Source organism: Paramisgurnus dabryanus, chromosome 21 (assembly GCF_030506205.2).
Source record: "Paramisgurnus dabryanus chromosome 21, PD_genome_1.1, whole genome shotgun sequence".
Classification (NCBI taxonomy): Eukaryota; Metazoa; Chordata; class Actinopteri; order Cypriniformes; family Cobitidae; genus Paramisgurnus; species Paramisgurnus dabryanus.
The window spans coordinates 8,432,909-8,449,370 of NC_133357.1; the positions used below are offsets into that span (position 1 = coordinate 8,432,909).

Sequence of the window (16,462 nt, forward strand, 5' to 3'; positions counted from 1 at the left end):
ACTAAATCTCGTAAGTTTACAAATAAGAAATATAATTTTATGATTTTGTCTGAGATAAAGCTGTATATGAGCAGTATTAAAGATTATTAATAAGAAGACCCTAAACGTGTGTGAGCTTTACAGTATTTTTATTTGATACTCAATTTATCTCAGTTTTATTCTTCCCCTTGGTCTTATTTTGTTTAGTTTTTTTATTGTATTATGTACACAGTAGTGCAATTGTATTATATCAATGTTGTGTTTATTGTACATCTGTGTAAATTTTTATGTTTTCTATGACTTATAAATTAATAAAATATAAAACTTCAAGAAGAAAATATTGCTTAACCTTTATTAAATATATACACATGCATAACAACAAATAACGTACATATACATAAATAATATAAAGATCCCATATATGCAAAAAGTGACACCATTGATTAATTTGATTATGCAGATTTAAACATCAAAAAGAAAGTGTATGACATACGAATACTATTAAATAAACATAATGGCTTCTATAATATCCTATGGTTCACAAGTTTTGTGAATTGTGTATTAAACAGTAAAAGAGACAAGAACATTTTAAATAGAAGAATTTTATTAGCAGAATCATAATTATTTATCTTCAAAGTAATCAGACAGGATAACCCTAAATAAAGTTATGTTAAACCTCTCTTCTTGGGACATGTAACTAGTCAATCAATTAAACATATATGGAATTTCATTTAATATAGGACAACACGAGTAAACCTGACATGAACCACCAAAGTACAGATACATTTATGAAGAAGAATGAGATGTCAAATACAAGAATAAGAGTAAAGACAACATTGCAGGATAAACAACAAAAACATTTTTTTTAATCAAACATTTCAGACCTATGGGAAACAGGTTTATCTTGACTTGCCTACAGGTGAAAAATCTTTTATAACTATTCAGACTTCTGAGTTTAGTTTTGGTTTGTTTTTTACACCTGAAAGCCCATTTGTGGCTGGGAATAAAAAGAAAAGATAAATGTTCATACAGAAGTAGGTTGGTTTACTTCTACATACCATGATTCATTTTTGTTGATTTGAAGCATTCTCAATGGATATCATAATACATCAACCTAGACAGATTTATGCAATAGTAGATTATGTTTGAAACCAATGTTATGATGTTGGTCTTCAAAACTGTATCCTGAATGAATCAGCTGAATTTCTCGCTGGTCCTTCATGTACACTCCGCAGTGTGACAGTAAATCCTCCACACCAGTAGGGGCGCTGTTACAGTTTTAGTCTGCCTGAAGCATTTCCTCAATCTCACGGTCCCAGTTATCATCACGATTTTCTGGGTCGACCACCACCTCATATTCCTGCAGTTCCTGCTGTAGCTCTTTTTCCCAATCCGCCGTCTCATCTAACAGAGAGAAAAGGGATTTTCTTTGGTGTGTGTGTCAAATATGGGACAAATCACATACGTATTGATTTTTCCTTGAGTACGAGACAATCCTGTATTTTACAGGTTGGGTGGCAACACTAGTTATAAGTGTCCCAAACTTACCTTCCTGGGGTGAGCGTTTTTCCTTATCCAACACCAGCTGCTCCATCTCTTTCCTCAGGTCCTCCTGGTTGATGTCACAGGTGTCAAACGCGTCACTCACAAACTCAGAAACTCCAGGACTGGTTGAGATCTCTTCTTCTTCCTGTAAACAATACAGTTAGATGAGAAAATGTAAATGTACTGTAAACCTGATGTGATTAAAACCTGTGATGATAATAATAGAAATCTGCGATACCTCATTAGACTTGGGTTTAGTGTTGATGGTGACAGGAGGTGTTTTTGGTCTGATGGTGGTCTCTGTGGAGAAACAAATTAAATGTTTGACCCTGTTCAACAAACTTATTAATCATTACTATTAAAGCTCACATAACACACAGTGTTTCTGCTAATCTCATGTTCATCTTGAGTACCTATAGAGTAGTATTACATCCTTCGTATCTCCCAAGAGTCTTTATTTTCATCAGATTTATAAAAGATAGATCAGCTCTAGCGAGTGTTTCCGGAAAAGCACAAAATCCGGGACAGGGTTTTTCTGCAGGTTTCACCAAGTCTAGACTTTTTAAGACCAATATGAGTAAAAAAGACCTATACCACGACAATGAAGTCCAATTTTGTGTGCATGCATCCATGTGTTTTTGAAGACCTTTTATCTCTCATGACAAAAAACAAGATGTATTTTAGGGGTGTGACATAAGACTTGATCCGCAAGATGAAACGAGACATGAGATTGGGTTCACAAAAATAAGATTACACAAGATTTTTACATGTTGCTGATATGATGAGTATTTAAGTTTTTCACCTTAAACTTCATAAAAAATGGTAAGAAATGATAAAATATAAGACATTTTGAGTAATTTATCCAATTTAGGGGCTTCACTAAAAATTATTTTGGTAAGATAATCAAGTAATCTAATTTTTTTTTGGTAATAAAAATAGACTAAGTGGGCAAAAGCATTTAGAATGACAATAATGATGAGACAACAATAATTCATTCAAATAAAGTATCAAAACCAAATAAAAACATGGTTTTAATAAACAACAATATTTAGATATTGTCCACGCACTTTAGCGAACTCCCCACAAACTTGTGCATTAGTTGGTTCTGCCTGATACATAACGGACATGTAAAACAGTTACTATCATCTTGGCGGTGTTGGTTGGGCAACATTTTAAGACCTTTAATACGCATATTTAAGACATTTTAATGCTAATTAAGGCCTTATTTTCAAACTACAGGAGTTAAGACGTTTTAAGACTTTTTAAGGATCAGCGGACACCCTGCGGGAGGCGTCCAGTGGGAGGAGCGAGTTATGAGCAAGCAATACACACAAAACATTATCCCATTATCTCTGAATAACTCATGATTCACTACATCGTTAACATTTTTTGCAATTACATGCCAATTACTAACAAAACACCAACCTGTGCTGGTCTCTTTAAGCGGAGTTGATCCCGTCTCCTCGCGTTTCTCTGCCGCCTGCTGCTGGGCTGCTAGCGCTGTCAGCTGAGCCGACTGCTTTATCAGAGACACACGATAGAAGTAATTCCTCCAGAAAACGTCCTCCTTCACCCTGAACAACACAAACACAACATAATTTATTTCACAGAATAAACAAATCATGTTCCACAAAGTATGTTTACTTTGTAAAAAAAAAGGTCAGATGTTCTTGTTTCCACTGTTTTTATGTCTATTTTACTTTAAATATCTTTTATATAACTTTTCTTTCACTTGTTAATGTTCTGTTTCACGCACTGTTTTGGGACGAGGTCAAAGCGCATCCTGTTGAGCAGTTCATCTTCCTGCAGCATCACTAAAGCAACAGGGAACATCTGATCAAAGTCAAAATGGAACTGTACGCCGGCCGGAGGGTCACGTAGAAAGTTCCTCTTGTCCTGATTTAACAGAAAAAAAGTCTTTTTAATTTATTATATACTGATGAGTAAAGTTGCAGTGAATGGTAACAGGTGAAACTCACAGCTGATAATGCTAAGATCTGCTGCTGGATGGTTTCTTCCTCATTGTATCCGACCCATGGAGGCACTGCCGCATCTAAACACAAAAGATTTGTATTTGTGGAAAAAATGACAATAGATCATTTATTATCTAAACGTAACAAATACTGCAGTACCTGTTTTCTTTGCATTTTTCTCTTGAACAAATTTTTCCTGTTCTTTCTGAAAGTCTCCCAAAATAGTCTGAAAACAAACAAACAACAATGCCAAACAAATTAATAACATTTTATTTCCACACAAAAAGTTACATTTCGGCATCTGGTAATGAAGTTTGACCTTGTCAATGATGCCATCGATGTTGCTCTCCTCTACAGTTTTCTTTATAGTGTGCGCTGTCTCGACCACAGACTCAGAGATCTTTTTAGTTGCGTTACTCGCAAAGTTCAGAATGAAGCCTGTGTTAAAAGAAATAATATGACATGTCATGCAACAATGACTTAACTTATTTTCAAACAAGCACCGCTCTCGTGTTTTAACATTTCTCAATACAAATATTTGACCTGCACTTAGCTAGTTATTTATCTTACATCACGTGGTCATAACCCTGACACTACCACCATGGAACAATAATAGTGCAATACCATGATAGTACTGGATGATTGTCAGACTTATATACCATCACACACAGAAATCTGAAATACATTTTAAGTTCATCTAGGGTAATATATCAAAATTCTCTATGGGAAACGTCATGGTACATGCCACTCATATGTCAGTCACCCTGATTATATAGACAAATAATATCATACCACACTCCATTACACAGTAATAAACAATCGTATATACAGTGTTATTTCATGTATGTATATTTATTTCTCACCGCTAAGGCCTTTGGCCTGCTGTAAGATATGTTCAGTCTGATCTGTCTCATGTTCTGTGTTTACGTTGCTTTCTTCTCCTGCTTCCGGTTTGTCGTTTTTTTCTTCACTCACGGGCTCGGCGCCCAGCCACGAGCTCCAGCCCTTAAACATGCTGTCTGTCTGTATTTCTGCGCCTACTTCAATGATCCTTTGAATCTAATCTGATGATTTTACTCCATGTTTTACATCCGTTCAAAGCCACATCAACGACAACAACAACAGCCGAGTTCTTCTTCTTCTGTCCTAACACACGAGCTGCTGATGCTCAACAGCGACACCTGCCGCACGGAGGAACTGTGAAGATCCTCCAGTGGCGAGTCGGATGTTCTGCAGTACCTTTACGAAATTCTCAAACTTTTAAAAGAAATATAATTCATAATTCATTTACATTGTATGAAAATAACAAACATTTGAAACGTGCCTGTTGTTATTTACATTTTTTTGCTTTGTCAGACACTAAATTAAAGCGACTCAAAGTCCATTCAAGTTATACAAAATACTCTAGGCCTGGTTTCACAGAAAAGGCTTAGCAAAAGCCAGGACTGTATGGGGACATTTCACAAGGCTAAAGATGAATCTTTGGTGTCTCCAGATACGTATGTGAAGTTTTAGCTCAAAAAACTGCACAGATCATTTATTATAACATGTTAAAATTGACACTATGAGTGTGATCAAAAATGTGCTGATTTTGGGTGTGTCCTTTAAAATGCAAATGAGCTGATCTCTGCACTAAATGTAAGTGCTGTGGTTGGATAGTGCAGATTAAGGGGCGCTATTATTTTAATAAGATCCCCTTCTGACATCACAAGGGGAGCCACATTTCAATGAGCTATTTTTCCACATGCTTGTAGAGAATGGTTTACCAAAACTAAGTTACTGGATTGATGTTTTTCACATTTACTAGTTTGATAGAAGCACTGGGGACCCAATTTTAGCACTTAAACATGAAAAAATACAGATTTTCATGATACGTCCCCTTTTAGCATCTTCTATAAACATGCCTTAAAAAGACATTACTGGTGTGTATCTCGAGACAAATCAATGGCACTGGCTTATTTTAAGATCTACAAGTTATTTTCAGTTGATAAAGCTCAAACATGTGTCTAGACCAGTGGTTCTCAAATAAAACAAATCATAAATTCTGTGTAATTAATCCTCAGAAAAATAAGGCTACTAACCAAAAGCAATTTGTTGTATAATTTAATATGTAAAGTTTAATATAATTTAAGTTTTAAAAATGTTTATGTCATACATTTATTTTGGGGGTGGGAGCATTTTAGTATAATGACTAAAGTTTTTAATTTTTTTTCACAATCTGTTGCAAGTCCTCTTAGCAGGAGTCACACAAACATCTTTAATTATAACTTGGCTGTTAGGAAACAAAGATCCTCTCTGTACACACATTTTTGGGGTAGAAAAATAATAATTTTCTGTAAAATAAGCCTTTAAACGCAGTGGTTCTCAAACTTTTTGGCGTTCCACTGACAAAAAATACACATTATAAATTACACACAAAAAAAACATTAAAAGATACAATGTAGTGCGAATGTAGTTTGATTACACTATTTATGATAAATTAATGTATTTTATAAAACAAATTGCCTGTAAAAAAAATCAGATGGTTGAAACGTTGGTTTTTGCTAAATGCATTTATTGTTAACTCAGTTTCTTTCATTTCAGTTTTATTTATTAGAACAAACAGCATCAAATACATCAATGTAAAAATCTTGACAGGACATTTATTAAATAAGTTAGATTCATGGACACATCCTCTTCAAATACTCGCTGGGTTGGCACAGACGAATCTCCTACATGACCCCACAGGTGAGATCCTGATTATGACTCCTAACCTAAAAGATAAAGACACATTGTCATGACAAACACACATTATTAATGACAACAGTGTGTGTGTCCTCAGATTGGTTAGCAGGTTAATCTTTGCATGCAGAAGCCATCAGATCACAAACACTCATGATGCAGCAAAGCGGATGAAGTCTGAGTCAGATGATGCTCAGCTGCGCAGATTCTCAGATTAAATGTTTCTATCAGCTCATAAGATTCAAATCATGGACACAAACTCAGCAGATGACATCAGCGCAGCCGCCTGCGTCCATCTCACCTGCGGTCACGTCTGCTCTGAGATGCATCACGACAGAGAGCAACATTTCTTTTTCCTTCTTTTAGACTTATCAGAATACAACAGTGATAAAGAGATACAAACACACACATCAGCTCTTTACATGTATATCTTCACGATATACACACTCTTAAAGGAACACATGACTCTTAAATCCTGTATGTTTATCATCTATTCACTCTCTGTTATACTCCCACATAAACTACTACTACTATAACAATAACATGGCATAGTAAACAACTGTAGCTTATCAGTTTAAATGGACTAAATCATAACAAAAGTGTCATTTCTTGGTTAATTCAGGAAGACACACAGAGATATTACCTGTCGTCGCATAGGAATATCAGGTGTCACCATGTTTTCATCATCATCTGGATCATCATCAGCTTTTCCCTGAACACACACCTGACAAAACTCTGCCACTTCCTGCACAAAGATGAGCGGATAAACTGAACCTGATCAACATCTCATCAAATTCATCCAAACATCACACGTGAACCGTCTCTCACCTCCATCTGTGAGTTTAATAGGGTCACGCTGACTTCACCAAACGGGCCCCATGTGTCGTGTGTCCTCAGTACCAGACTACCAACAGAGTTCTGCTCCACCCCTGCACCTGCAGCCCAGATCTGAAGACAAACATCACAGACAACCTGTCAAAGACTTACATGATACCTGAAACTCCTTTATCATGGTATGAATGTGTTTACCGTCAGCATCTGGCCTGCACTCAGTACACAAGGTGAGGGAATCTGGAAGACAATATCAGGTGTGTCTGGCTGACGCTTTCTTAGCACCCAGCCTCCTAATGGTTGATCCTGGAATTACAGGTTAATACAGGTAAGACTAGATGGTGTGGACAACAAGTACTGCATCACAGAAAAAAAATGGTTACTTTGCATTGGTTAAATGAGGAAAAAATAATTGTTGGTGTGCATCGAGACAAAAAATATTTTTTAAGATTTGTCAGGGAATTTCTTTTAGTTATGACAGCTCAAACACCACACCACAAAGTACCATGAACTCATTTCCCACCAGCATTTTTTCACAAATGTTTCACAGAATGCCTTCCAGGAAAATTTTCTTCTATAAATATATAAACATACAAATATATCAAATGAAACAAACAAATGCTTTCAAACAAACAAACGAGAAAAAAAAATTCATCTTATTTCCATTTGTTCTCTTTTTATAACCTCTTAAATATGGGTAGGTTTGTTTAAAAAAATTTGAGCAAAAAGCTGAAATAATTGCATTTTTGTGAAGGACTTTTTTTAGAACTAAATTCAGAACGATGATCAAAACATACAGAGATTTTAAAATGTTGTTAAATTAGTTTTTGCATCAGTTTTTTTTGTAAATTGGGTATCTATCTAGTCATCTAGTGCAGTGTTTTTTTAAACTGAGGGCCGTGGAGATGGTGCCAGGGGGGCCCCAGTTTTGTGACATTTTATAAAATACATTTATTTATCATGAATTCTGTGTAATTAAACCTCAGAGAAATAGGGCTACTAACCAATAGCAACACATTGTATAATTGTAATAAGTTTTGTTTATTTTTAAATTTTATGTTTTATGTCATAAATTTGGTTTGGGGGGGCACACGTTGACAAAGTTTGAGAACCACTGATCTAGTGGATGATAGCAGAATTACAGATAACCATAAAAACTCATCATGAAAGCGTCATTGTCAGGAAAATGTTTTCTTTTTAAATGATGAGATAACTCGTCAATGATGGGGACATAGTTCAAGAGAAAATAACTCATACCCTGTCCATTAATTACAGACCAAATAATGAAACTGTTAGCAGGAATCACCTTCTCTGAATTATTTTTGATCTTGATGAACTTCCCATCCATATCAATCTCCTCTATCGTCAAGTGTCCTCGGGAGGAGGAATGCTGGGCAAACTTGTAGTTGGGTGAGAGACCGCTACTGGAGCCTTCATGCTTGCGTTTCTTTCCCCAGATTTTACGAATAGGTTGCGAGTGTGTGCGAGAGATTGTCGACTGCTGGATTGGACTCGGTGAAAGATTCAATCTGTGAGGAAAACGTTTATCCAAAATTAACAAACTTTCATGGCAGAAATGAAGCAAAAATGAATAAATAATGACATCTTTATATGAGGAACCAATCTAAACATGGATTCGATCAATTTACGACAATAATGTTCTCTCACCTTTTATTTAATATTATTTAAACCAAAAAATTGTACAGGTTTGAAAGGACACAAGGGTTAAACAGAAGCCTGAAGGATGAAGGTCTCTCACCGTTTCTCCTCTCCCTCCAGCATCTTACGGTAAGCGTTGATTTCCATATCGAGCATGAGCTTGACATCTAGAAGGTTCTGGTACTCCTCCAGCTGTCCTTGCATCTGTTGTCTCATGGCGGCCATTTCCTGATCTTTCTGAGAGAGTCGGTGTTGACTGATCTGTCTTTCACGATCCAGCATCTGCTCCAGCTCATTAACACGGGACTCCAACGCAGAGTTCTGATCCAGAAACATTAATACATTTCAAAATCTTACTAAAAATTAAATCATTACACATTCTGAATCTTATGAACTCATTCAGGCCTAGAAAACAACATATTTTTGTTATAAGTAAGGAGAGTGTAACAATCATGAACTAAGGATTTTAGGAATGCAGGCTGTAATAATGCAAAGACACTTTAACCAAAACAATTATAGTTTAACTAGTTGACAGGGTTATGTCATGTGTTCTTGTCTTTTATTTTGATATCGGTTATTTATCTTGTTTCATGTTGTGTTCTCATTGGTTCCCTTGTCTATGTGTCATGTTCCTATTGGTTCTCTGACCCTTCAAAAGCCCTATTGTCTTCATTGTGTAGTATCGGTTTTTGAATGTAATAGGTTGTTGTTAAGTGTAGTTGCCATGTCTAGTTTCTTGTTTTGCAATGCCATGGATTCTTGATCATGTTTTTGATTATTTACTTAATTAAATCTTTCTGCATATAGACCCTGCGCTTAATCTCATGTTTGGACTACACACACACACATCAATATTTACACTATTATATGCCCCATTGTTTGCAAACATGTTTCATGTTGACGTCAACCCATCAGTATTTGAAACCCATCCAATACATTGGCATAAACTCAAATGCTTTCATTTGACAACCTGTTTCTGCAGACTGTTGATCTGCACAGACTGAGCCTCCAGTCGGAGTTTGGTACCCGCCAGCTCCTCTCTCGTTGAAGATGCAAAATCGCTGTTTTTCACAGCCGTCTGCTTTGCGTTCTCCAGCTGTAAGAGATAGACCGTACCCGTTACTGTACGTACACATGAGATGATATTGAGAATGTGTGATGGCTCTGAGGTCATTATTAAGGTACCATAACAGAAAGATGAGGAACCGAGCGAGTCCTGTCTGTGCTGGTTACTGCCTCGTCCTGTCTCTCCAGTGTCCCGACCTGAACTACACCTGTCCTGCATCTCAACTTACACACATAAACTAACATGAATAAATGTGATGTGCTGTTGTATTGTCTTCAGTCTGAAGCTAATGCATTTATCTGGAAAATGAACTCAGGCATACCTCTGTTTCTACAGTAACAGTATAATTATTAAATATTTCGAACAATATTTAAACATTTTCATTTTCTCAGCTGCATTTCCATTACACCTCAAATTGCGCAAATTGAAATGCAGTTAAGAAAATGTCAAATTGTGCCCATTCAAAACATGGCTATTTCACATAAACTCCTATATATCGCAAAAACTTTACACTCGAGTAAGGGGTTTATTTAGGCAATTTGAAAAAGGAATATATAGCAAAACTACAATTGAAACAGTTGGAAAGAGCATGACATCAAAATACAGTGAGAGCGATTCATGAGTCGACTGCTCTGTATACTTTCAAGTCGCTCTTCCTGTATTTTGATGTCATCCTCATGCACATAGATATGTATAAAGGCTAGATGTCTCGCCTGCGCTGCTGGCCAATTGAGTGGAACGTCCGCATTTGGCGGCCATCTTACCACAGGCAGCTCGCTCACTCGTAGCATTGAGTTTTAATGGTGCAGGTACTTTTAAATGACCATAACTTGCTTAATTTTTTACAGATTTTCAAACGGCTTGGTTTGTTATAAACGTCAAAGATGTACCTATGACACTGCATACTTTACTAAAAAAATTTCATGAAGCATGTTAAAGCATCCAGAATAATACCCACTTTAATAACATTTGTAAGAAACCAAACCGTGTGAAAATTGAGCAAGTTATGGTCATTTAAAAGTACATGCATCATTAAAACTCAATGCTACAAGTGAGCGAGCTGCCTGTGGTAAGATGGCCGCCAGGTGATGACTTTAGAGACTCCGCCGTAACACATCTAGCCTTTATACATATCTATGCTCATGCCGGTCTGTGCGGTGCAGCATGTTGCCATGGTTTTTGAAATGACTTCTTGCGAAACAACAAAACTGTTAAGTTAAGAAGTAATGTAATGTGCATGTCACATAACATCGGTTAATGGAAATTCTGTCTCCTCGCAATCGTTTTTTTGTCGACATTTAGAAAATAACGGTAAAGTTTTGCGCAAATCTTTAAAGTGCCCGTATTATGAAAAACTCACTTTTTCTGGGTTTTGGGGTGTTATTTTGTGTCTCTGATGCTCCCACACGCATACAAACTTGGAAAAAAATCCATTCATGCTGTTTTGAGTGAGATACAGGTTTCTGAATGTCCTCTGCCTTGAGTCTCAGATTGCGGGAGTTCAAACTCAGCTCCGTTGTGACGTAACAAAAAGTTTCGTCACATTCAGTTTGAATTTTCCCGCCCACCACCCCACTCGCAGGTCTCCACCCACCAGGTAGCTAGAGAGCATAGAGCAGTCACTTGAATGAGACCCTCTGTGCTGTTATCATGTCTCACGGAAATAACAGCGCTATTTGGATATTATGGATTATACTCCCACCTACTTTTAAAAACAAAGTTTTAACGCGTGGTTATTGGAACCCGGAGTAATCTTATATACAGTGTGTTACGACGCAAACAGTCCTCAGATTGTAGGCGATGAGACCTTCATGCGAAATCTGATGTAAACAACAGACTATGAATCTATATTTCACGGATTATAAGCATTTGTGGACAAAAGTGGTAATTGGATGTATTTTATTGGACTTTCATGGATCATTCACACATCTGAAACAGACTGGATTCGATTCGCGATCTTTGTATATCAACAAAATAAGGTAAGAAGTCACGTTGTATTTTGCATGTTGTCATCTTCTGTCACAAAATACTACATTTATGATGCTAGAGCTAAAAGCTTTTTGCCAAACTAACCGAGACCGTACGCCCCGGCTTTTCTGATGAGGCGAGCCTCTAATAACTTTACGGTCCGCATAGATATATAAGTTACACGGTCCGGACCTCCCGCTAGCTTCTAGCAATTAGCACGCGGTCCACAAGCAGTATACATCCCCCGCCGGGTCTTAATTTCTGTAATTTGCGAAAATAATGCGTTTGAAAATGTTTTATAATGGGAATATGTTAGCATTGTCCAGGGAAAACGAGTTTATTGTTGTGACTGCTAACGTAACATCACAATTTACTCTGGAATCATTGTGTGTCATGAGTTTCTTCTCCTGTAGTGTACTTATTAGTGATACTTTTCTGCATGATTTGTCTGTTGGCAACATAAACCGTTAATAATAATAATATATAAAATAATAACACCGTATGGTCTGTACTGCTCACGATACCACTGAGCATGCGCACGATCACATGACGTTAGTAGTGGGGCGTGATCAAAGGAGCAGTAGCTCATAAATATGTAAGACTAGCTCAAAACGGCACAATCTGAACTGCCCTGAAACAGAGGCTACTAGAGATGGGTAACAATCTTTTCCTACAAGCTATTTCGAGCAAACAACTTTTGAAACATGCTTGATGGAACTCATACACCTATATAACTTGTGGAAAAGCAGTCATAAGATGGGCACTTTAATGGAAACACAGCTAGTGACAGCCAACACTGCAATAATTGAATCTTTGCAATGGAGAAGTACAAGAAATCTATAACTTTTCTAACATACAGATCTACTACTGGCTTTAGTGTAAACCGTTTCTTATCTGAACATGAACACTTAAGCCCGATTTATAGTCGTGCGTAAGTTCTACGCCGTATCTATCCGTAGCCTGTGCGTAGCTCTCCGTAGCCTGACGTGCACCTCGCAAATTTTTTTACAGCGCGTCAGATCTATGCGGACTGCAAGTGCTGTGATTGGTCCACCAGAACCCCTCCTGTCAGGTAAAAAAACATTTTTTTTTCATCATAGGTATTTCCGTTTGCGACAGTGAAAACAAAAGATGAGCCAAGTTGAGGAGTGATTTGACTCAAACTGCAACAAAAGTCTTTCTTCTTTGTTTGTGGGTTAACTTGCCAAGCTTCTTCTTCATTGACGGTCGCGCTGCTACTGTGGTTAAACGCGTGGATACTGCCTACCAGCGGTCTGTGCGTGTGTTTGCATGTCGATGCGGACGACGACGCAAAAACAATAAATGAAAACTGACACGAACACTACGCCGTAGGACATACACACAACTATAACGAGCCCTTTAGTGTTTGTCACGTAAGTGTTTTGTGACTGTTGTACCTTAGCAGAAAAGGTTTTCTCCAGTTCTTCTTTGTACTGGCTGATTTGAGCTTCATGTTCCTCTCTGAGCTGTTTCATGGCTTCAGCTAGTTTACCCTCAAACTCCTTCTGTCTACCCGAGTCCACCTCCACCAGCCGGCTCTCGTATCGACTGCGCATCTCCCGAACCTCCTAAATCCCAGCACAAAAAACAGAGAAAAATAACAACACAAACATATCCTCACAAAGATTGCTGCTGCTATTATTTGAGTAATTTTGAGACCGTGACAAAATCTAGTGAGCTGCCTGGAAAAGCCTGTCTGGGGTTTCAAATCTGTCACTTATAAGTCTCCATGTCTGCCTTAGAAGGCCACAGACAGCAAGATAACACACCCTGATTTGTAACAAACCCATTTATCGGTAGAAAAGACTAAATAAACTGCTGTTCTTTTCAAACAGTGACTTGCAACTTTATTAAATTAGTTATTTTCTGACCTGGTCGCCGAGATGTTTCTGAAATTCGAGTTGATCCTGAAGCGTCTGGAACTGATTTTCAGCATCCGCACGGCAAAGCAGTTCAGCGCTCAGCTGACTCTTAGCGTTCTGCAGGGCCGACTCCAGCTGAAAGATGAATGATGGGTTAACTGGTGTGAGTGTGTGTAAATAACTAAGTGAAGATGCTGTAAAAACACTTCAGGACCTAATAGAGACCACACATCTACAGAGCTTCTGTGTTCAGACTTACATTAGACACTTGTGTTTTGAGGTCGGTAATGTCATTCTCCAGTCTACGGTTAGTGGAGAGTAAATTTGTATAATCTGCTTCTTTAGAGTTCAAAGCGGCTTCAAGATTTCGCCAATGACTGAGAGCCGTGTTTAGTTCGGTCTCTTTCTTATTATTCCTAAGAGAGAAAAAAACACTTTAGTTGTGTTTGTCCAACAAAAACACAAGACAAAGATTCAAAATTCCAATCATAGTTACTCTACTAATTGTCTTGTTTTTCCTTAAGTGTCTCCTGGTTTTTTTATTTACTATAAAGCTGCTTTGCAACCATTTTTTGGTAAGTTACTAAAAAAAGGTAATTAATTACCATTTAATTAATTACATCTTCAATCATGTAATTAGATTACTGTACAGATTACTCTCTCCAAACAGTATTTAATTACTTATTACTGTTTTTAATTCTATTTAGTAGATGATAAAAATACATGCTTGAAACGTCTTGAACAGTGTTGGGGAAAGTTATTTTTAAAAGTAATGCATTACAATATTAAAGCAACACTATGTAGTTTCCATGTAAAAATGACTAACAGCTCCCCCATGGGGTTGAAAAGCGCAACAGTGCCTGGTATCAGACACTCTTTTGCAGGCAGGGGGAGGGGCGGGGCTGTGTTTCCTACCCTCCACCGCCACTTTCAGAGTGTGCTTGTAGCAGCTAGGAGGCTGCTCAGGTTGCAGCAACAGTACAATTTGTCCAGTTAAAAGTTGTTCTATCACTGAAATAATTTTAGAGACATTATTTAAAGGTAAAAAAACTACATAGTGTTGCTTTAAGTTACTCCCCAAAAAAGAAACTAATTGCGTTACTTAGTTACTTTTCATGGAAAGTAATGCTACGTTACTTTTAAGTTACTTTGCGTTACTTTTTCTTACTTCGCTGAGACTTGAGCCGTTTCTCAAAACCAAGTACGCCAAACTCGGACTTGTGTCCTTCGTAGTTCGAACTTGCAAGTTCAGACTCCGAAGAACGAACTCCTGACGCGAAATGCATTCTGGGAAACTTCGCTGTCATAAGTCCACACAAGTCTCCTCTGATGCATCCTCGATAAAATGGGCGGATCAAGAACACATCCGGGGATTTTATGTGAACCTGGGCTTGATGCGAACTTTGAATTGGAACAGTACTTGGGCCGCGACTGATGACGTTTCACAAGTCCACAAGAACACAAGTACAGACAAGAACGCATATTGAGAAACGGCTTTGATCTCTTTCAGGCCTTGCAGGTGTTTTTATGATCGTAAAAATGTCAAGCTCTGACCTGCCATCTACGTTTCTGACTCAAACTGTTCCACCTCAGGCACATAGAGTGCGTAATTCTACGTTAATATGTTCAGTTTGATTCAGTACATTATTTTATTTTAAAATTGAATTAATTAAACTGAAAAGTAACTTGCATTACTTTTTTTAAAAAGTAACTCAAATATTAACGTGTACATTTATAAAGTAATGCGTTACTTTACTCATTACTTTAGAAAATAAATATTAATACGTAATGCGCGTTACTTGTTATGCGTTACCCCCAACACTGGTCTTGAATAAATTACATCAGAAGTAACTGTAATTAAATGACGAGTAATCCCTTACTTTACTTTTTAAGGAAAAATAATTAAATTACAGTAACTAATTACTTAGTAAAAAGTTACACCCAACACTGTTGCCAACAATGCAAAATTGTAAAAGGCGTAACAGAACAAACGTCAAAATAAACTTTTCGACTTCCTGCAGTGCTGCGCAAAACGATCAGCGTATGACATCAAGTATCGCGAGAGTAGTTCGCAAACTCAATTTTAATTAGGCTCTCGCGATATTTCAATGTCATAAGCCAATTGGTGTGCACATCGCCCCATAAGGTCATATACACCTGTTATTTTATGTGCAGTAAAACAGATAAATACGCTGACCTGGTAGTGAGTTTTCTGTGCTCCTCCAGCAGCCGTGTTAACTCAATCTGCAGTCTGGCCCGCTCGTTCGCGGTCGCGTCCAGACTTTTGCGCGCGTCCGCCAGTTCGGTTTCGTACAGGCGGCGCACATTTCCCACTTCACGCACTTGGCTCTCCTCCTTCTCCTCCAACAGGAGCTGCATTGAGGACTTGTCATTCTCCAGCTGCCGGACCCGCTCGATGTAGTTGGCCAGCCGGTCATTGAGGTGTCGCAGATCCTCCTTCTCCTGAAGGCGCGTGACACGCGTTGGGCTGACGCTGGCCGGAGTCGCGCCGCTGCGCCTGGAGGAGCGCGTGGCGGGGGCGCGGCTGTCCACCGGGGTGGAGGTGATCATGATCGTGTCGAAACAACTGAGGTAAAATAACAGAGACGCGGAGGAATAAAGAGAGATGATCAAGTGAAACGCAGTTATACGAAGTCAAAAAGTAAAATAAAACAAGACTGTGTCGCTTCCTACACTCTGTCAGAGTGTCAAAATCACGCTTGTACTGTGGACAGCGTGATTATGCTGCGTGTTTTCCTGAGAGGAATAAACTCAATCGCGCTTCATCACGGTCAGCTGCGACGTGACGTCACCACCTCCAGACCTCCGCCGGATTT

At 38.0% G+C, this 16,462-nt stretch overlaps 2 protein-coding genes across 4 annotated transcripts; both read right to left on the reverse strand.

Annotated features, from left to right (window-relative positions):
• Positions 1-565: 565 nt before the first annotated feature.
• Positions 566-4,653, reverse strand: syap1 (synapse associated protein 1). The gene is made up of 9 exons (XM_065269045.1): positions 4,361-4,653; positions 3,817-3,935; positions 3,657-3,723; positions 3,504-3,577; positions 3,281-3,420; positions 2,950-3,098; positions 1,763-1,824; positions 1,528-1,669; positions 566-1,383 (listed from the first exon to the last, which is right to left on the reverse strand). The coding sequence occupies exons 1-9, from the start codon at positions 4,509-4,511 to the stop codon at positions 1,259-1,261; spliced, it is 1,029 nt and encodes a 342-aa protein (XP_065125117.1). The 5' UTR covers positions 4,512-4,653; the 3' UTR covers positions 566-1,258.
• Positions 4,654-6,034: 1,381 nt separating this feature from the next.
• On the reverse strand, positions 6,035-16,403 carry lmnl3 (lamin L3). 3 transcript variants are annotated; one of them, XM_065269069.2, is made up of 13 exons: positions 15,823-16,403; positions 13,885-14,041; positions 13,635-13,760; positions 13,161-13,331; positions 9,894-9,998; positions 9,679-9,804; positions 8,809-9,029; positions 8,356-8,578; positions 7,248-7,355; positions 7,047-7,166; positions 6,862-6,963; positions 6,520-6,585; positions 6,035-6,250 (listed from the first exon to the last, which is right to left on the reverse strand). In XM_065269069.2, the coding sequence occupies exons 1-12, from the start codon at positions 16,194-16,196 to the stop codon at positions 6,547-6,549; spliced, it is 1,872 nt and encodes a 623-aa protein (XP_065125141.1). In that variant the 5' UTR covers positions 16,197-16,403; the 3' UTR covers positions 6,035-6,250; positions 6,520-6,546. The 3 variants fall into 3 exon arrangements, with proteins under 3 accessions (XP_065125141.1, XP_065125140.1, XP_065125142.1); XM_065269068.2 differs by lacking the exon at positions 6,520-6,585 and having other exon boundaries at positions 15,823-16,402; XM_065269070.2 differs by lacking the exons at positions 6,520-6,585; positions 9,894-9,998 and having other exon boundaries at positions 15,823-16,395.
• Between the last annotated feature and the right edge of the window lie 59 nt (positions 16,404-16,462).

Bases quoted from the DNA above. Each gene is read 5' to 3' on its own strand.
- syap1 (XM_065269045.1), bottom strand. From the start codon at position 4,511: ATGTTTAAGGGCTGGAGCTCGTGGCTGGGCGCCGAGCCCGTGAGTGAA. The intron at 3,936-4,360 runs GTGAGAAATAAA...CTTTTAACACAG, and splicing joins GCAGGCCAAAGGCCTTAGCG to GCTTCATTCTGAACTTTGCG. The intron at 1,825-2,949 runs GTTGGTGTTTTG...GTTTCTCCACAG, and splicing joins GCTTAAAGAGACCAGCACAG to AGACCACCATCAGACCAAAA.
- lmnl3 (XM_065269068.2), bottom strand. From the start codon at position 16,196: ATGATCACCTCCACCCCGGTGGACAGCCGCGCCCCCGCCACGCGCTCC. The intron at 13,332-13,634 runs GTCAGAAAATAA...GCTGGGATTTAG, and splicing joins AGAAACATCTCGGCGACCAG to GAGGTTCGGGAGATGCGCAG. The intron at 6,964-7,046 runs GTGAGAGACGGT...ATCTTTGTGCAG, and splicing joins TATTAAACTCACAGATGGAG to GAAGTGGCAGAGTTTTGTCA.